The sequence below is a fragment of the Eublepharis macularius genome, chromosome 8 (assembly GCF_028583425.1).
Source record: "Eublepharis macularius isolate TG4126 chromosome 8, MPM_Emac_v1.0, whole genome shotgun sequence".
Lineage (NCBI taxonomy): Eukaryota > Metazoa > Chordata > Lepidosauria > Squamata > Eublepharidae > Eublepharis > Eublepharis macularius.
In genome coordinates, this window is record NC_072797.1 from 141,611,337 (window position 1) to 141,632,218 (window position 20,882).

Genomic DNA, 20,882 nt, shown 5'->3' on the forward strand with positions numbered 1-20,882 from the left:
CTAGTTTGATCAGTGCAGGGGGAGGATGGTGGAATCACAGCTCCCCTGGACATCCCTTGGGTAGGCAGGCTAGCAAAATCTCAGGGGCATGAACACCACCTTGTGCTAGGAGGTAGGGCAGGGTAGCATGCCTCAGGCAGCCCATCAGGTAAGGTGTCCACACTAGAGGTAGGTTTATTATGCCCCATATCAACTTCATTTGATTGTGTGTGGTGTCTTTACTGGGCACACTGGCAGAGAAATTATTTTTATGCCCCAACAAAAGTACAGCATTTCAATTCTGAACTGACTGACAGCAGCTAGAATATGGATTACTGAATAATGGGAAACTAAAACTTTATCTAACATTTGAGATTGGTTAAGAAAAGTTTGTTTTGAAATGTAAATGGCTCAGTTAACTGTTTATCAATATCTGTGCAGGGTGGGGGAGCATATGCACAACAAATATTTATCCCAAAGAGGAGTTTTCCAGAAATAATCTCAAAGCATTTAAGGGCTTCTCTTCAGGTGTGTCCATGCAGATAAGTCTGGAAATAGCTATTGCAGCATTACTGGAGATGAAGCAGGCTAGTGAACAGCTTCCTGACCTGAAGAAGGAAGTTGTAGGCAGAGGTTTCCAGAAGTATGTCTGGAGGGCCAATAGGAGAGCTAGAGAGGCAGAGGGCTGGTAGTAGAGAGTTGTTCCTTGCAGGGTGCCCCATGGTCTTCTCAATTCCATCCTTTCCACATTTCATATCCCAACAGAAAAGAAGATGGCATTGGGTGGAACAGATGGAGTGGCTTCCGGGGCCACATCCCATTTCCCTTCCCTCCTCCACTTCCACCTCTGTCCCCATCCCTTACTCCATTTCCAGTGATGACTCAGAAATGGAGTGGCTTCCTGACCCCCAAACCTCCCCTCCACCACCCCCTCCTTCCCTCCTCTTCTGCCCCCAATGCCCAGACCTCCACCCTCTCTACCCTCATCACCCTCTCTATCACACCCGATGAGGAAATGGAGCGGCCCCCCGGCCTGCAAAAATGAGGAGGAGGAGATGCCGTCTTCCTTCAACTCCTAGAGAAGTAGTCGTAGTTTAAAGAGTTATAAACAGTTTTATAGTGGTAGTTTAGTAGTTTGTACCCCTTTGAATTGATTTTAGTAGTAATTTAGTAGCTTGTACCCTCTTAAACTGTTTCATAGGAGTAGTTTTGTAGTTTGTACCATTTTAAACATCTGTATAGTAATAATTTAGTAGTTTGTACTGCTTTTAACGGCTTTTTAGTAGCAGTTTAGTAGTACACAGTTGAATTACCAACCAAGACGCATGTACCTGACTAGGGCCGAAGGTGATTCCAAATGAGGTTTTTAAAGTACATATTGAGTTATTGACGCCTTGAGTTATTGATATTAATTGGAAATAAATTATTTTCAATAACTTTTGCAAGAAAAATACATGTTTATGTTATAATAGTAAAAGTAGTAAAAATATTGCACCAAGTTTAATAATCAATAATTTTCTTCTCCCCCCTGCCTTTCTAGCACAATTCCAACTTGGTCCTATATTACTTTTATTTATCAATTCTTGTAATATTATCGCATTGTCTACAGTTACTGTGTAATCCTTGACAACTGAAGAAGGCCGCATGGCCGAAACACGCTTGGTGAAGGTCACATAAGGTTCTTGATTGAGTTTTTTGTCTGACTTTAATCTGAATTGAGGTTATATTTGGACCTGTAATACTTTTTACATTATCTTGTAATAAATACATGTATATTTGTATATTGATATATATTTATGTTATATATTTAGTAATTTTAATATTTGGGCCATGGATTGGGATTTCTTTAACTTTCCTGGTTCTTAATTTAGTAGCGGTTGCTCCACTATAGATCAGTGTCTGATTTTACATCATCTGGTGGAGAAATATACTGCCAGGTCTCATACAGCACTTTACACAGCCTTTGTCGACCACAAAATGGCATTTGACAATATCTCACGAGACAGACTACAGTTAAAACTAGAAGCTTCTTCAATAGATCATAGACTGTTTTCTCTTATACACACACTACATGAAAAAACAAGGTTAACATACCTGTAACTTATGTTCATCGAGTTCTTCTGTGCTGACACACATGGGACTGCGCAGGCGCAGGCCAGCCGCCGGAGAATTTTCTAGAGCTTCCATGGCTCCGAAGGGGCCGTTTGTCGCGCGCCTCAGCGACCGTTTTCCCGCCTAAACGGTCACGTGATCCTCCAGCGACCAACGGCCCCTTCCCTCAGTTCTCTTCTTGCCGCCGCTTGGAGAGAACGTGAGCTTTGTGCTCTGTGCTTTGTGCTTGCTTCTGACTGATTGATCGTTGGCTTTTTGACTTCGGACTTCGGACCTTGACCATTCTTCGGATCTTGATTTGGACTTGACGTGAACTCGGTATTTACGACTCGGACTGTTTTTGACCCTTCTTTCGCGTGCCCCTGAAGATGGCCTCTACGGCTCTCTTTAAGCATTGCCTGCAATGCCACACTAAGATGGCCAAATCCGATGGCCATGATCTGTGCCTGTTTTGCTTGGGGGAGACCCACAATGTGTCGGCCTGTAGGATCTGCCAGGGTTTCACCAACAAGGCCCGGCAGGATCGCAGGGCCCGACTGAACTCCTCACTGTGGCAGGCGGTCATGTCTGAGGGCGCCCCGTTACCTCCACCCAAGGCCGGCCCTAGCCCCTCTGCCGGACGGCAATCAAGAGCTGGCTCAGTGGCCTCCGCGAGGTCGGGGTCGAAACCACATCCCCCGAGTGCCTCGGCGTCGAGAGCGGCCTCTCCGGCGCAGGGTTCGGCACGGCCACCCCGGAGCGCATCATCTACCAGGTCGGATCCGAGACCGGCTTCGGAACCGAGGATCCTGGTGCCGAGTCCCCGGTCGGAACCGACGACCGGTTCGATCCCGATCAAGGTGAAGCGGTCGAAGCGGAGGCCCCCTTCGACGTCGAGGGGCACATCGGCTCCGAGGTCTTCTTCTTCGGAGCCGGCCAAGAAGAAGAAGAAAACCAAGCATCACCGGTCGCCGCATCCCGCTCCTCAGGAGGAGGTCGTCGTTCTCCCCCGCTCGCCTTCCCCTCATCTGGGTTCCCCCGAACCGGAGGGGGTCTCCGAACCGGTGCCGGATCCGATGGCCTTCGAGACTGTCCAGGTGGAGTTTTCCTCGGGGCCGGAGCCGAGCCCGCGGCCACATCTGAGTCGGCCATCACCTGCCCGTCGTTCGCTGGGACCGGAACCGAGCCCGCTTCCTCATCGGAGTCGACGATCACCTACCCCTGCTGTCGGCCGCGAGAGGCGTCGGTCCGGGGGCAGTGTCCAATCCGTCCGGTCCACTGCGTCCCGACATCGGCAGGCCTCCTACCTTCCCCCGTCGTACCACTGCCAGTGGGAAGGGGCACCTACGGGTTTCTCCGCATCGGAACCGAGGCCTTCAACATCGCGGCAAGCATGGTTCCCACCTCCGGTCCACGGTGAGGGATCCCAGCTCGGTTCCGACGAGGGGGATGTCGAAAGCCTAGGGGACTACCAGTCGGAGTCCTGGTCTGAGCCATCGCCCGCTGACAATGTGGTGCCAGCTACGGGTTCGCCGTATGAAGACCTACGGATTTACTCCGATCAGATGGCACGAATGGCTCAGGCCCTGGAGATGGACATCTCCTCGGCGGCCCCCCAAACCAAGGACAAGCTCCTCAAGAGGATCTACGGGGACAACCCGGCATCCCTCGGCTTCCCCATGCTCGAGGGTATAGAGGAGATAGTGGAAAGGGTGTGGAAGGTGCCCTGTGACCAGCCTCCAACGTCCAAACGGATCGAGCAGTTGTATAAGATCAAACAGGGCACCTGGCAGGCGTTGGTGAAGCACCCTCCACCTTCCTCTCTTGTCACTGAGGAATTCAACCCCAGGCGGTCGGGCCACACATCTGTGCCGGCCGATAAAGAGAGTAGGAAGCTTGACGCACTTGGCAGGCGCCAGTACACGGTGGCTTCGTTGGGCCTGAGGATCGCCAACTACCAGACCATCATGGCTGGTTACCAGCTCTACCTCTGGGAGAAGTTGGCATCCTATACTCGAGACCTCCCACCTGAGCAGAAGGCTGTGGTGTCCCTGTTGCAGACGGAGGCTGTCAGGCTGTCTAAGCAGCAGATGAATGCAGGGAGCCACGCTGCCGACACTGCTGCTCGGGGAATGGCTTCGGCGGTGGTCCTCAGGCGCCACTCCTGGTTGCGGTCTACGGCCCTTTCCCAGGAGGTGCGTTCCAGGGTGGAGAGCATGCCCTTTGAGGGGGACTTGCTGTTCTCGAAATCGACCGACGAGACCCTGAAAAAGAAGAAGGAGGACAGACAGACGGCGCGATCCTTGGGGCTGGCTCCTACGGACAAGCCCACCTCCAGGCCACGGTACGCCCCCCGATCCGGCCCTTACCACTTCCAGGGCAGGTACCAGCAACAGCGGCCGGGCTACCACCAGTATCCTGCTTACCAGCAGCGGTCATACCCTCCTGCACAGCAGCAGAGGAGGCGAAGGCCCTTTAAACCTCGTCCGTCGCAGCCGCCGGCCCAGCAGAGAGATCAGCAGGGCACCGGGAGGCAGTACTGACGGGTCACGCCAGCCGTATCCCCGAATTTCTCGGACAGACTGAGTCCATTCCTTTATGAGTGGGAGTCAATAACATCTGACTCATGGGTCTTAACAATTGTTGAAATGGGATATGGGCTGGAGTTCGTTGAGCTGCCTAGGTGCAGTTCACCCCTGACGGCTGTCAATAATACTATGGCCGAGCTGGATGCGGAGATCGTGTCGCTCTTGGCCAAGGGTGCTGTGGAAGAATTGCCCTATGAGGACTCTGTAAGGGGGTTCTTCTCTAGGTTCTTCCTGGTCCCCAAGAAGGATGGAGGCTTACGTCCCATTTTAGATCTGAGGGGCCTTAATGCCTTCCTCTAGGTGACCAAGTTCAAGATGGTTTCGTTGGCGGCTGTGATCGCCTTGCTGAAGCAGGGGGATTGGTTTGCGGTCCTTGACTTGAAGGACGCATATTTTCATGTGGGAATTCGGGAGGAGCACAGGAAATACCTGAGCTTCGTTTACCGGCAAAGGGTTTTCCGGTATAAGGTGCTCCCCTTCGGACTGTCCACTGCCCCACGAGTGTTCACGAAATGTGTGGCCCCTGTGGTCTCCTTCCTTCGGGAGGAGGGCTGTACCATCTTTCCGTACCTCGATGACTGGCTCATCGTGGCTGAATCAGAGTCTAGGCTGGTGCAGGACATTGGCTTGGTACTTAGCACTTGTCAACGCCTGGGGCTCCTGGTGAACTTTGAAAAATCCAAGCTGGTGCCCAGTTGCAAGGTGTCCTACATTGGTGCACTGCTAGACTCTGTGGAGGGTAAGGCTCTGCTCCCCTTGGAGAGGGCTCGGTCCCTGAGGGGTCTGGTGTCCATGTTTAAAAGGAACCGTTTCCAGTCAGTGCGCACTATCCAGTGCTTATTAGGGCATATGGCAGCGGCCACCTCTGTGGTGCCCTTCGCTAGGCTGCGTATGCGCCCTCTCCAGAACTGGTTTGTGCGGAGGTACGATGCTCAGCAGCACCCTCCGTCCCTCAAATTCTCTATCCCGAGGGTCATCCTATCCTCCTTGGACTGGTGGCTGTCTGATGACCATTTGTTTAAAGGGACCCCTTTTGGCTATCAGCATCCTGACGTCACGGTTACCACGGATGCCTCTCTATTGGGATGGGGGGCTTATTGTGGTGAGGTGTGTGTGCAAGATGTCTGGTCTGAGAGGGAAAAGACGCTCCATATTAATGCGCTTGAACTAAGAGCCATTCGTTTCGCACTTGTGTCCCTTACAGCACTGCTGAAAAATCGCCAGGTGTTGGTGCAGACGGACAACACGACTGCCATGTACTACGTAAATCAGCAGGGGGGCACAGTGTCCATGGCCCTGTGCCGGGAAGCCACGCTCACTTGGCAGTGGGCAATCAGGAATGGCGTGACAATTCGTGCTATACACGTGGCAGGGTCAGACAATGCCCGAGCGGATACCCTGAGCAGGGTCCTTCTGCTGGACCACGAGTGGGAACTGAACGTAGAGTGCATTGGGCCGATCTTTCGGATGTGGGGACATCCGGTGATAGACGTGTTCGCCACTGCGGCAACCACCAAGGCCCACATGTTCTGTTCCAGGGCAGGGAGCGACCCCCTCTCTATTGGGGATGCCTTCCAGTTTACGTGGACGCAGGGCTTGCACTACATGTTTCCTCCGTTCCCATTGATCCCCAGGGTCCTGTGCAAGATAGAAGAGGACGGGACGGACTGCATCCTGGTAGCCCCCTTTTGGCCACGGCACGTTTGGTTCCCGAAGCTCCTGCGAATGTCCCAACGGACATATGTCAGTCTGCCCCCTCGGCAAGACCTTCTCCTAAACGGGAGCCTAGTCCACCACGACCCCAGGAAGCTGCACCTGGCGGCTTGGCGGATCGTTCCTCCCCTGTAGTTTTTACTGACGAGGTACAGAGGGTCCTCCTGAACGCTCGTCGACCATCCACTAGGCGTGCTTATGCGGCTAAGTGGCGCAGGTTTGAACTTTGGGCACTTGCTAAAGGAGTGGTGCCTGCCAGCAGCCCCCTAGGGGTTGTATTCGAGTACTTGTGCCACCTGCGGGACCTGGGCTTGAAGGTTTTCTCTCTCAAGGTCCACTTGGCAGCTATATCAGCTGCTCACACCCCAGTTGAGGGTGTTACAGTATTTTCTCACCCACTATCCCGCCAGTTCCTTAAGGGCATGTTCAACCTTTACCCACCTGTGTCGGCACCAGTGCCTCAGTGGTCGCTGTCCCTGGTGCTTTCGCGTCTGATGTTGCCCCCATTTGAACCTATGGCTACGTGCCCCTTGGATGTATTATCTTACAAGGTGGCATTCTTGGTGGCTGTGACATCGGCCAGAAGGGTCAGTGAGCTGTCGGCGCTGCGGTCTGACCCTCCCTTTCTTGTGTTTCATCCCAACAAGGTGGTCCTGCGTCCCTGCCTGGGGTTCCTGCCCAAGGTGGTGTCCGCTTTCCAGCCATGGAAGCTCTAGAAAATTCTCCGGCGGCTGGCCTGAGCCTGCGCAGTCCCATGTGTGGAGGCACAGAACGAAGATGAACAATTATTTTTCAATGAGCTGCAACCCATCAGGTTATTTGTCCCATTTGGTCCCTGTCAGGAGAGGTGTGAAGCAATGCTGTATCCTGGCTCTCTTGTAATTTAATTTTTATATACATTCTATTGTGCAAACCTTAACCAATCCAGATTTCCATCCACCCAATCTGGCAAACAGACCAACTGCCACACTATTCCAGGCAGACAATGATCATTCTATCATACTCCAACGTAGGGCTCAGAAGAGCCCTTTGGACATTTACGCCTTACTGTTAGGAGGAGACGTTAACCATCAATTTCTCCAAGACCAAAATTGTTTTTTCTCCAAAAAATATATTAAATACAGGTGGCAGATTGACAGTCATGAGACTGATCAAGTTAAAACATTCAATTATTTAGAAGTAGTTTTCCGAATCATCTGGCTTACGCTCAGCTTTCCTATGTAATTGAGAATGCCCAAAGAGTGAGTGTAGCAATTTTAAAATTCTTTTATGGTATATGGTCTCATATACCATATGCAATAAAAGACTTTAAGGATAAGGTGATTATCCCATCTCATGTATGGTTCATAGATATGCTTATTCAGAAATTTCCCTAAACTAGAAGCAACCCAATCCAAATTCCTCAGGTCCTTATTTAGGGTGCCTTGTTGTGTACCTAATATTTAGTTATCTCACACTGCACCACTATCATCTTGGACCAGCAGATGGGTGTTAGAACTTGAGGACCCTTCTGAAATTGCAACTGAGCAAGCGTGGATTGAGGAGTGTCTTCCCATCACTTGTAGATTAAGAAAACAGAAAAGGGAAAGTTCTAGAAGTATAACAATTTTGTAATGAATAATCTTTTACAATGCTGGGATAAGTTTAGTACAAAGCTGTCATGGGGAATAACCCCTTTTGCTTCTGCTGCAAGAAATCTAGATAAACTGCAAGATTTTCACTTGGATTTGCTAATCAAATGGGAGAGACTAAAGTTGGATACATATACAGCCTTATGAGTTAATAACAAGATTCTTACTTGCTATCAAGTCAAAACTGGCCTAGCTTGAAAGAAGAGTGGCCTGCATGGAAAGTGCCTCAGCCAGTACCGCACCCTCAGCTTCTAGGGAGGAACTATACTGTAAATACTTGGAAGATTCCAGATGTTCCTTGATTGTTTAGATCTTTCTTATTACATGACTGTTATTTATTACCGAGTGAATGTTGGAAAGAAATTATGTTTTCTAAGCACTGTACGCTGTTTGCCTTGCCTAGTTTTTGAAAAAGATCTTTTTTAAAACCAGAAAACTGTAGTTATTGTGCTTTACTGTCACAAAACCAGTCAAACCACATGGGGAACAAGTTGAATACCTGTTTCTCTACCAACAATAGTACCAATGGAAAATAGAAAAACAGTTTCTACCTATGCACAGGGCAACCTCCGAACAGCGTGATGCAACCATACTTCTTAACTGGAGGCAACAGACCTTTACCACACGCAGGAAAGAGATTACTGCTGTTTTCTGTGCCGTGTACATTGGCACTCAGAGAGAGGGCCATGGGTAGGAAACTTTCCATGGGCAGATGATGCAGGAGGAGGAGTGTCAGCCTGTGGAGGGTCTCGATGAGGTGAGGCCTTGTGATGCAGAGGGAACAGCGCGACACTGTTTTGACGATAACCCCCGATAACTCCTGATATGATTCTCAATGGCTCCTCCCTCTCACATTGCGTGATCCATTTCTCTGCCATGTCTTGAACCACCGCAAAGGGTCTGTTCAAGTTTCTGGCATCGGCAAGACGAGCTGCTGGGGAAGAGTTCAGCATTGGATATCACTAGTACATTGCCCTGCTCTGCAGCTCTGTTTTGCGTGAAATAGCAATAAATTGTTAATATTATGCAAAGCAGTAAGGGGAGGTCATGTGTGGAGGATTTATACTTGGTAAATTAACTTTGTTAAAATTACAGGGATACAGCATGTCATGAAATTTGACACTTTTTGCAGGGATACAGCATGATTTGCTGACAAACTGAACAACTGCTGAACAATTTGAACAAGCTCTGAAATATTCCATTCATACATAGAAAATGTTTAAAGAAAAGGGGGGTGGCCACTGTGCAGACAAAACTACGGTAACCATAATGAAACGAAGTGACAAGTTTCTCACATTTCAAACCGCCATGACAGCCATACTCTTGGACTGATGTTTGAAATGTGAAAGGCATTTGTTGTTCAGAACAACAAAGAGTTACAACTGAACCTAATTTTCTTTTGCGCACCAGCAACGAAATAGATGCATGAATATCACAGCACAGTTTTTTATCATCTGCACTGAAAGAAATGTGATACAAACACTCCCTTGTACAAAAAGTGTGGCGGGACATGGTTACAGTAGCATCACAGTATCTAATGTGCGTACACTTGTCTGATGCCCAGTATCTACACAATAAGGTGTTTGTAACGTGGAAGGCATTTTCCCAAGTCAAGGATGAGTGACATGCAGGTTAGCCTGAATTGTTCTGAAGCTTCCCAGGATCATTGGCAGGTAGATCACCACACCATTTTCATCTCCTGTTGTGGAATGAACGAGGCAGGAGTTCACAAAACCAGTGCAATGCTGACTTTGCAATGGTGAAGACAGGGGTGGGGTGCAAAGGTAAAGGTGGGGGGGGCACCCAAGCAAAAACAGAAATATGGTATTAATTACGTAATACCATACCCAGACTTTCACATTTGTACTTACCCTGAGAGTCAGGATTAGATCGCTCTACCTCTTGTCCATCTTCCACTCTTATCTGTGGATGTATAGGAACCTTCATTATCTGCTGAGGATCACATGGAGATGTGTAACAATTAATCCACTATCAAAAGCAATTCACATGCAGGTAGAGATGTCGATTCTGATCTACAGGGAAAAGTTAGGGGAGATAACGTACGATTTTGTATGGTGTTAATAGGCACATTCTGAGAGACAGCCGTATTGTACAGTGGCATTCTCAAAGTCCTCACTGTATATTCTGACTAAAAATATCCTGACCCAGACATGTAATTCCCCTAAAGATACCTGCAACTTTTGAATTGTCATAGTGGATTCTGATTGCTTTCTCTGTGGAAAGGAGGTGGGGCTGCTTTGAAGTAAAGCTACACAGTAAAGCCTCTGAGAAACTGAAAGCGGTGCTCTCAAAAGTGCCGCAAACATGCACGGCTGGATATGTATTCCCATTTCTAAACCGAGGCCACTTCTGGTATTATGAAGCCAAACTATTCAGTACAGTAGTAACAGCATGCTTGATGAACAGACAGACAGAGCATGCATATCACTCCCATTCTGCAGTCGCTCCATTAGTTATTAATCAGTTATGGGGCTCAATTCAAGGTCATGAATATTACTTCCAAAGCCTTTCATGGCCTTGGCCCCTCATTTCTCCCTACGTCCCGCCAAGGCAGCTTCACTCATCTGAGCAGGGCCTTCTGCAGATACCACCCTCCAGCTGGGCTAAATCAACAACTCCCCGTACACATGCTTTCTCTGTCATGGCACCTTGTGGAATGGCATGCTTGTGGAGGTCAGGAAAGCTTCCACTCTCTTGGCTTTCCACAAACTATGCAAGACTGAATTATTCAGGAGAGCTATCATAAGAGTTCAAAGAGCTACCTTGGTAAGAGACAGGGACTACAGACTAGGCTATTGGGTACTGTCTGCTGATGTAAATGTGCTCCTGCTGCGTAGTTTGATGCTGATAAAGATGTCGTGTTAATTACTTATGTTTCACTTCAGAAAGGTTTCATCCATGTATTTGGCTTTCTGCTAGTTTTCAAATTTGCAGCTAATATACTCTATTGTATCTGTTTTCACTGAATATCCTAGCTACAGTATTTTTGCTCTATGAATGTCCAAGCTATAGATTATATTGTATTCACTTGCATTATGTAATCTGTCTTGGATATCAGTGAGAAAGGTGGACTATAAATAAATCATCATCATCATCATCATGATGGTATCTTGGCACATAGACATTGGAAAAGTTCTAAGAGAGAATTCTTCAAAACAGCCTTCACTGCCAACCACATGGACATACACACCTCCATCTGTACTCATCTGCTGGGTGGACTCATTGGTGGGATGAGGAGGGGGAAACAAACTGGCCAACGTCATCCTGACCTGTGCAGCAGGCACCTCATAACTCAGAGGTTTACTTAGCCAATCAGATGGATCTCAGTGCCATCTAACAAAGGATAAACAAGGATGGCTTAGCATTCTCCACCGGGAGGTCCCCACATCAGCTCTTCCCAAATGAACAGCAACAGAGGGCAAAGGAGGTGGAGGGTAGTCTATCTTCAGCCATTAAACCCAGCAAAGGGGAGGGGTTATTGCTCAGTGGTAGAGCATTAGCTTGGAATGCAGAAGATCCCAGGTTCAATCCCCAGCATCTCGTTAAAAAGGACTAGGCAATAGGTGATGTGAAAACACTTTTCTGCCTGTTACCCTGGAGACCCACTGCCAGTATGCGTAAACAATACTTACCTTGAATGATGGTCTGATCCAGTATAAGACAGCTTCATGTTTTCAGAGGGGCAGGGGTAACTCAACTTCTATGCCCCCACCCCACCTCGAGGCTAGCAAAGGCTTTGTACAGCTTCCCGGTAGGGCATGAACCTATACCTGCCCTACCTCAACTCCTCCCAAGCTGCCAAAGAAGCCACCTGCTAAGGTACGGGGGGAGGGGGAGAGGCTCTTGGCCAGGCAGCAGGGTACTCACTGCACAGCCTCAGGTTCTGTTTGGTTAACTCCCACACAGCCTCCTTATCAGTTAGGTTCACGTACGCCAGCTGCTCAATGCTCTCCTGGCTGCACGGGCAACTTTGCTGTTTCCTCTCACAAGAGAGAGCCTCAGTGCGTTCAGTCCGTCTTTGTGGAGCTGCGTCTCAGGCACACGCTTCAGAGCCTTCAGGACCAACTCCTGATCATCAGAATTCAGGTTCTGGGATAGCAAAGGCACTACAAAGGCACAAGGCGGAGATACGATCACAGCACACATCATGGTAACTGGTTATGAGACACCAAATCCAAAGCTGCCTCACTTCCAAAGGAGCATGTGGCACCTAAGGATCAAGTCCACATTATAACCCAACATGCAAGCCTTTAGCCATGGTTGCATTTCACGCTAACCAAAAGGGCTCCACCGGGCATAACAAAACTGCTAGCCAAACCAAAGATTCACCAGAGGTTAAAAATAAAGTCACATGTATCCTATGAATTTTTTTACGTTTTGTATATAGTAATTCAAAGTACAAAAGTGCTATCAGTATTCTATACACACACACACAAAATGTCTTTCCGTCAGCACTAACGTCAGCAGACAGAACAATGCCATTCTGTCAGAACTAACCAACATGGTGTTGAGCTACTGAATTTCTAACGATTATCAATTTATTGTAAGATTAAAACCTATGACGAAGTTGAAGACGAAACGGGAATGTGACTTGAAAATATGCTGCCCAAACCTGTTGGCTCTTTGATGTAGCGTTTGGCTCTGGTGCTCTCCTATCTTGCAGCAGCCCTTGGAGGTCACTTCAATTAACAGCTTACATCAGCATCAATGACCTTCAAAAATATATGAGAGATTCAAGTCAAACAACGGATATTTACCAGTTCTATTTCATGCTTATTCACCAGTTGGACTTTTTTTCAAATATACATATATATACATATACATACATACATATATATGTGTGTGTGTGTGTATACTGATAGCAATTGTATCAGTATTATATGTGTGTGTGCGTGTGTGTGTGCGTGTGTGTGTATATGTGTATATATGTATGTATATGTATATATGAACACTGATAGCAATGTTGCATTTTGAATTACTATATTAAAAAAAATGCATAGGATACATGTGACTTTATTTTTAACCTCTGGGTGAATCTTTGGTTTGGCTAGCAGCATGGTTGCATTTCAGGCAACACTGCATAAATGCAGCCAAACACCAACCATTTGCTGACATTTTTGCTTAATGCCCACCTGATAGTCAACGTTTTTATTTATTTTTACATTTTTGAGTTCGTTTGTACCTGGCTTTTGTCTCCAAAGGGGAGCTGTGACAGCCAGATGCTTTCTTGGCGCCCCACCCTCACTGAGTGGATTTCGCTACGGTCTGGGTTGTGAGTGCTCAGTGAGCCAAGGTTAATATAAATAACTATGCTGGGTTATGTGCTGCTAACCTGGGGAGGTAAAAGAGGGATCTGAGGTAACTTCAATTGCTTCCCCTTCCACAAAATGCACATGAACTTTGTTTCAGAACAAAAGGAAATAGTTTATTGTCTCTTCCTTAGAAGGGCTCAAGGCACATTGGTTTGGTGGATAAAGCCATGAGTAACAACTGATTATGTACGGAATGGGTTATATCCATCCGCCCGTCTTTCCCTCCATCCATCCATCTATCTAGTACTGCTCATGCGGCTATTGCCTTAAGCAGAAATTAAAATAGGAAGCACCTTGCTTAGTGTCGTTTCTCCGGAGCTTCATTATTGCCCCAATGTATTTAAGCCATATACAGTAAGGGCCAAAAGAGCTCTGCTTTAGGTCACTTCACACACACACCTCAGCTTTATTGAAACTGCATTTTATTTTACCTCCCCAGGTAAAATAGTGTCCCCAGAGTGTTCAAAACCCAGGGGTCCTCCACCTCCCACCCGAGGCGGCGTTTGCCCGGAAAGTCGCGCCCCAAAACCACGGCCCCGTGAGAGAGCCGGCAGGGACCGGGAGCTCTCCATGAGGGGCGGCTGCGAAGGCCCGGGCGGCTCTGGGCGCCCGTTGCCTTGTCCTGAGGGGCAGCCCATAAAATGGACGTCGTCGTTGTTCACCGGAGGGGGGGGGGAAATGAGGACCGCGAGATGAGGGGGCGGGGGCGGGGGCGGGGGCGGGGGGGGGCTACCAGCGAAGGCGGCGGCTCCTCCTGCCCGCCACGGCTCGCCCGGCGACGCGCCCGTGCCAGAAAAGGCGCCATCCGGCAGCAGCCCCGAGGCGGCGAAGGAGACGCTGAGGAGAAACCCGCCGCCCCCGCGCGAGAGGCCAGGCCAGGCCAGGCGGGCGCCCCCTGCTGCCCGCCAAGGGCGCGACGGTTGGGGCCGAGAGGAAAGCGCGGGCGGCGCGCGCGAGGCGAGGCGCACCACGGGAGGCCGCCGCACCTGCCCCCCTGGCCCCGCCCCGCCTCACCTGCGCAGGTGTGGGGGGGGGGGCTGCGGGAGCGGCCCAGGGCAGGGCAGGGCAGGGCAGGGCGGTGGGAGGCCGACCCGGGTCCGAAGCGCCGTTTCCCGCGCTGCTGAGCAGGGAGGCTCGTCGTCTCCCGTCCAGGGATCGCGGACCGGTTCCCGCCAGCACCGGCGCCCGCGCAGGCCTCGTCCCGGAAGCCGTGAGGCGCCTTCTGCATCGGGGCTCTCCTCGGCGCCGGGGCCTCAGCGGCCCAGAAGGCTCCCGGAGGAGCGCGGGCCCGCACGAGTAGGCCCGGAGCCCCCCGAGCCTGACGGGGCCGCAGCCCAGCGTCCCTTGGCCGCGAAAGGCGCCCCGCTTCAGGCGCGGGTGAAGAAGCGGCTCCGGGGCACGGAGGCGGCTGCCTCTGGACCGCGTCTGAAGGCGCCCCTGCCCGGACTCGCGTCTGTGGCGCCTCTCCCGGCGCTCCCTCTGGAGCTGCCCCGAGGGGAGGGCAGAGGCTCCCTCAGGTCCGCCCAGCCCGGGGCGCTTCTGCCGGGCAGGACCCGGACGCTGCACCTCAAAGCCCCCGGGGAAGGAAGGGCCGCTGCCAGCTCGCCGGGAGGGCGCAGGAGACGGTGTGGGCGCCGCAACCGAAGTGAGGCCTCTTGCGCCTTCCCACTGGGCAGGATTAAGCGAAGCCACCCCGGAGCCCGGGCAGAGCAATCGGGTTGCTCGTTCCGGCACCTGGGCCCTCGGAGACAGAGCCGGGGCGCACCAAACAGCCCGGTTGCCCTTCTGTCTGGGCAAAGGCAACCCCAACAGCACGGGCTTTGTCAGCGAGGACTTCGTTGTCTGGATGAGGATCGCCCACCTTTGCCCACCTTCCGCAAACTGTACTCCCATGTCCGCCTGGGCAATTTCTCCACAGAACCGCCCCAGGGCAGCTACTCCCTCAGTATCACCTGCAATTACCCCGTCCTTTCTTTCCACGGCAGCAAGAAGGTCATCTTTAGCACACTTTCCTGGGTAGGGGGCAAAAATCCATTCTTAGGCATCACTTTCCTGGGTTTTGGCTCTGCCTGCATCCTCAGTGGCTTTGTCATGTTGGTGGTGCATATAAAATACCAGCACCTCAGAGAGGCAGATGAATAAACGGAGCAGTGAAAATCCCCAAGATTCGGGGAGAACGTCTCAGGAAATGTCCAAGCCAGAGTCTTCTTATTACATTCTCAGAATTAAGCCTAATTTGTAGCTAGGGCAGGAATCCTACATGCACAGGTCTAGAATCTGTGGGCCTTGCTTATGAATCAACATAGGCAGGATTGGTGTTTTGTGTGTTAATCACTTCTATGGGCTTTGAGGCTTATGCAGATGTTTTGGGATTTACTTTTAAGACTCATTCTGAGGAAATGGGCATAGACTGTTCGGCAGATGCAGTGCTTCGTCCAAGGGTGTTCCAAGTGATTGAACCATATTGGACACTTGTGTTTCTCATAGGGGTTTTGCAAGTGAATTACTGCTTTAATTAAGAACGTGGAATCTCCCATCCGGTTGAGTCCTTAAAGACAAATGTTCTCCCCAATGTTGGGCAAACAACAGATCCTCTTAGGAAAAATCAACTGACACAGTTCTTAATAGGCTTCAAGAGCAATCTTAAACAGGTCTACTCAGCATTCTACTCAGGTTTATTCAGTGGCGCTTACTCCCAGGAAAGTGTTCTTAGGATTGCACTGTTTGGTACTTAGGCTTACATTCCTAAGCATTGCTTCCAGGATGAAAACTGTTGTGAACAGACTATATAAAGTTTTAAGGATTTTTTTTTAAAAAATTCACAAACAAACTACTGTCTTGATTTTTTTAGCAACATTCTGTTTATTACAAAAAGTAATTCCCTCTTATTTTTGTCCTAGTTCAGCAAATGGGACCACTTTTACAGAATTGTACCTTCTACATGCTTAGCTGCTTCCACGTGAGAGTCCTAGAAAATTAGCTAGAGTGTGGAATAGAGTGTGGGATTTGGAGTATAGTTACTATCAAACGAGAAGACATCCATGGAGTAAGAGGGCTTACAACGCCTGCGTTGTTGGCCTGGAGAGGATCGGAGGGTCTCTCTGAGGGAGCAGTAACAGGCACACACCATACTGCACGATTTGGCTGGCACAGAGCCAGTATTTATATAGGGAAAATAGCCCCTTAGGCTGGAGAGTGACTGCAGCCTGGGAAGACAAAGGACTTTAAATGTCATCTCCTGGGATGGACAAAAGGTTTGAGTACCTTAATTGGTGCTATCAGGACATGACAAAGAGGTAGCTTGCTAGCTCCTGGTGCCTAACAAAGAAACTACTTTTGATTGGGTTTCTCCGGGGTGGGAGATTGAATTTAGACTTATGATAAGATGTTCCCAGGAAGCAGCTAAACTTATCAGAACTGATTGACAGTCCTTGCTCGCGGGACAGGCTTTTAGCTAAGGCGTGCTCCATGGGAAAGAGGATGTTGGAATGTCAGAGGGAAATAAGATTAGGTAAAGCCCTCAAGCACCCATCTTGTCTATAGAACCGCGTGTTGAGGCTTGGGTGGCAGGAGAAAGTGACACCCTATTCCTCGGTATTCCATGCACATAGATGTGCGTTCCAGTCTCCTGGCCAGGAGCTGACGATGAGTTCTGTGCTCTCTGTTAGGAGGTTGGGCTTACTGCGGCAAGAAGCGCATTAGAGTCAAAGGGGCTTATGACTTCAGTTCATAAGCAGTTATTAAATATATCTGAAGCCAGGATGCTCACGGGGAGAGGGGGGGTTGCTTGGGGATAAAAGAAGGGTATGAATGAAGTAAAATAAAAATAAAAAACAAGTCATGTATCTTAATTTTTAAAAACTGAGCTAATATTCAGGGCTGTGCACGATAGCCCTTGGAAGAAACCTCATTCATTCAAGTGTTTGAGACATACAGACAAAAGACTGACAAGGTTTCAACTACCTTAAAAGTTGAGTAAGTTCATACTTCAGTTCTAAAAGACAGAGTCGCTTAACATGCTGTAAAGCGTTTCATCGGCAGCGGGTGGTTCCACACACATCATTGGATCTGCTCTTTCCAGGGCAGCCTGAGCCGGCCGGGGATCTCACCGTTTGTGTCCGTTCCTGTTTCAGAAATGGCTGGGGCGGGGCCCTTGTTATTAAGGAACCCATAAAGACTTCTCCGCATGTAGAAAATGTTCTGTTCCCAAACTAGATGAGCTTGTGTTGCATCTTTCTTGACTCCAGTCCAATAACTCTCCTATCTCCAGGGTTGTGGGGCTTCTGTGGCTGAGCAGCTGGCCCGAGCAGAACACCTGGTGGAGCAGCTCAAACAGCAACTCAAAGAAAAGGGTGAGGAGCTGCGTTATAAAGATCAACAGCTTAAGGTATTCCTTTAGATTTATCAAGGTGGCGAAAATGTATTTCCTTGGCCTCTGTGCAGTGAAACTCTTTCCTCAATGTTCACTGTCCATCTCCCCCGACCAGGGAGGCTTTCTCCCTCTAGTATGCTGCCTCCTCCGAGGAAGCTGTGGTTGAGAAGGTGCATGCTGTATCCTCTCTCCCACTGACCTTGTGAGGTAGGGTGCTGGAGCCTCCTGTTGCCTGCCACCGCCCCTGGATGTTTCCCCCCCCCCTTAGGCATCTCTCCTTGGGCCAGGGGGACAACTTCCTCAACAAGGATTGTTGTAGCCCTGCCTTTGCAGTCGGGGGTGCGAGAAGAATTGGTGCAAAGGTCTCCAAGAAACAACTCTGTTTACTACAGCCCCCGCTCCAGAGTAAAATGCAGACAAAGACTCAAGTTACAGGATAAAAAAGTAAAGAGAGGATGAATGCTAGCTAAAAGGAAATTAGAGTTTCTGGACATCAGCCCCTTGGGAACGGATGGGTAGAAGCATGCACTCATGAGGCTGATCTGGTCAGATTGAGGCTAGACTACTGTAATGCACTCTACATGGATCTCCTCTCAAACTCAACTTGGAGACTCCAATTGGCGCAGAATGCTGCAGTTCGGTTGTTATCAGGAGCTAGGTGGAGCATGCACATGACTCCCCCTCGGCAGCCACTCCATTGACTACTCCTCAGTTACTGGGCTCCATTTAAGGTTTTGGCTATGAATTAGAACGCCTTTCATGGCTTTGGCCCTGCATATCTGCAGAACCGCCTTGCACCATATGGTCCGCCATGGCAGCTTGGCTCATCTGCAGAGGGCCTTCTGCAGATACAGCCCTGCAAACGGCAAAATCAGCTGCTGCCTGTACATACACATTCTCTGTGGTGGCCCCACCTTGTGCAATGGCTTGCCTGAAGAGGTCTTGTGGACAAACACTTGGATATTGTGCCATCTTACATGATGCAATCATTGCGAAAAAATAGCGGGAGGTAAGGTGATGTGGAATCGGCCATTTTTAGTTTTTAATGCTTGAAGTTACAAACACATTTTATTGGTGGCACTGTACTTTAACGTTGCATCAGTTTTATAGAGATTTGGTCTTTGTTTTGTTTTGAAGATCCAGGCCCTTCAAGATCATCTTTTTTAAAACTGACAGGCGGATGATGGCACTTGCGCAGAAATGTAAGTAGCAACTCTTTAAATATAACTCAGCAGTTGAGCGTTCCTGGCCTCCGAGATGAATCCTGCTTGCTGCTACATTGCCCATTCGGTTTGTTCAGCATATCAGCCAATGTGTCCATGGCCACAGGTTGCAACACAAAAATCAAGTTTTGTAGAGATTTGGTTTTTATTTTGTTTTTAAGATCCAGGCATTCCAAGAAATTATTTTTAAAAGCACAGCGAGATGATGGCACTCACTCAGAAACGTAAGTAACAACTCTTTAAATCGATTGCCAGATCGGAAGCTAGTGCTCACGTGGATCAGCTCAGGCAAACTGCAGTATAATGCGGCCGGAGAGTGTTCTGACCTCCTAGGTAAAGACGATTTGCAGCTGCAGTATGAGATTGCTTTGTCCATCATATCAGTCAGCGTGTCCGTGGCCACAGGTTGCAACACAAAAATCAAGGACCCACCACTTTGTGACTTTGCAATGGAGCAAAAACTTGTTTCCAAGGCACAGATCCTCATGGATCGTTAAGTTTTTTACATGCGGTGTACCTAAAGTCATGAACAAATCACGTATCGTATTCATAGCCACAGACTGCAACACAAAACGACTCATCTGCCCCTTCAGGACGTTGACATGGCACAAAAACAGGTGTCCAAGGCCCAGGTACTCATAATTTTTAAGGGAGGAGGGTCACCCCAAACTCAGCATCAAATCACATCTCATATCCACGGCCACAGAACAAAATTCAGAAAACAATAGGAAAAAATGAAAAAAACCCAAATAATTAATAGGATATAAAACAATAAAATGTAATGAAAAAAACATCTCTATGTGTGATTCCTTAATTCCTTCAACAACATCCATCACCCCTTCCCTCAATGCTTTGATTGACTCTCTCTCTCTTTCTCTTCACTTTCAGTTGCCAGCAAGACAGTAAAAGATGAGAAGCTTCCTGCAATTTCCGGAAGGGGACTTCAAAAGAGCGAAGGCCACCAGAGGCTCATTTCTGCCCTCAAGGATCCCAGTCTCAATGAACAAAGAAGGTCTCGGGCAGTACATTTCGAAGAGCCACAAATATGAGACTCAGAGCTTTGGGGGGGCAGGGCGCCACGCTGTCGATGCCGGACGCTTGAAGTTCGAGCTGTACCGGTCCTCTCCCTGTTTGCCGATTTAATGATGCTTAAAGGCACCTACAATACTTATAAATGATGGGGAAGGCTGGGGGAGGCAAGGATAAGGCTGCTGAACCTACCTCCTCATCGCTCAAAGATTTTTTTCCAGCTGAGGCGGCCAAGAATGACGCAGGCCGTGAGGCACGGAATATGCACAAAATGGCTGCCGCTAGCAATGAGGGGGAAAGGGAGGCTGGTCTGCAAGCCAAAGAGAATGAGATAGCTGTCAAAATTCCAGGAGATGCTGGAAGAAAAAATTGCCAAACGAATGGAAGCTTTGGTTGTTGGGGGTTTTCCGGGCTGTATTGCCGTGGTCTTGGCATTGTAGTTCCTGACGTTTCGCCAGCAGCTGTGGCTGGCATCTTCAGAGGTGTAGCACCAAAAGACAGAGATCTCTCAGTGTCACAGTGTGGAAAAGATGTAGGTCATTTGTATCTACTCAGGAGGGGTGGGGTTGAGCTGAGTCATTCTGTAAGAGTTTCCCAGGGTGTGGAATGCTAATGGCGGGAGGCTTCACTGTAACCTGAGGAGGTTCTTTTGCATATGGATTGGTGCTTGATGTGCTAATCTTCTCTGCAGGGCTATTGTCGGGTGTGGAGTGTTTTGTTGGCCTGGTGTTTTTCAGAACTGGAGCCCATGCTCTGTTCATTCTTAAGGTTTCTTCTTTCCTGTTGAAGTTTTGCTTATGCTTGTGAATTTCAATGGCTTCCCTGTGCAGTCTGACAAAGTAGTTGGAAGTGTTGTCCAGTATTTTGGTGTCCTGGAATAAGATACTGTGCCCTGTTTGAGTTAGGCTATGTTCAGCCACTGC

The 20,882-nt window shown here is 49.1% G+C and overlaps 1 protein-coding gene across 1 annotated transcript; it reads left to right on the forward strand.

Annotated features, from left to right (window-relative positions):
- Positions 1-3,146: 3,146 nt before the first annotated feature.
- Positions 3,147-20,353, forward strand: LOC129335191 (serine/arginine repetitive matrix protein 1-like). The gene is made up of 5 exons (XM_054987629.1): positions 3,147-3,597; positions 14,072-14,357; positions 17,606-17,722; positions 18,845-18,909; positions 19,819-20,353. The coding sequence occupies exons 1-5, from the start codon at positions 3,147-3,149 to the stop codon at positions 19,977-19,979; spliced, it is 1,080 nt and encodes a 359-aa protein (XP_054843604.1). The 3' UTR covers positions 19,980-20,353.
- The last annotated feature ends 529 nt before the right edge of the window (positions 20,354-20,882 follow it).

Coding starts and splice junctions, on each gene's coding strand:
- LOC129335191 (XM_054987629.1), top strand. CDS start 3,147: ATGGCCTTCGAGACTGTCCAGGTGGAGTTTTCCTCGGGGCCGGAGCCG. Junction 14,358..17,605: donor GCCCCGCCTCACCTGCGCAG/GTGTGGGGGGGG, acceptor TCCTATCTCCAG/GGTTGTGGGGCTTCTGTGGC. Junction 17,723..18,844: donor ATAAAGATCAACAGCTTAAG/GTATTCCTTTAG, acceptor TTTGTTTTGAAG/ATCCAGGCCCTTCAAGATCA.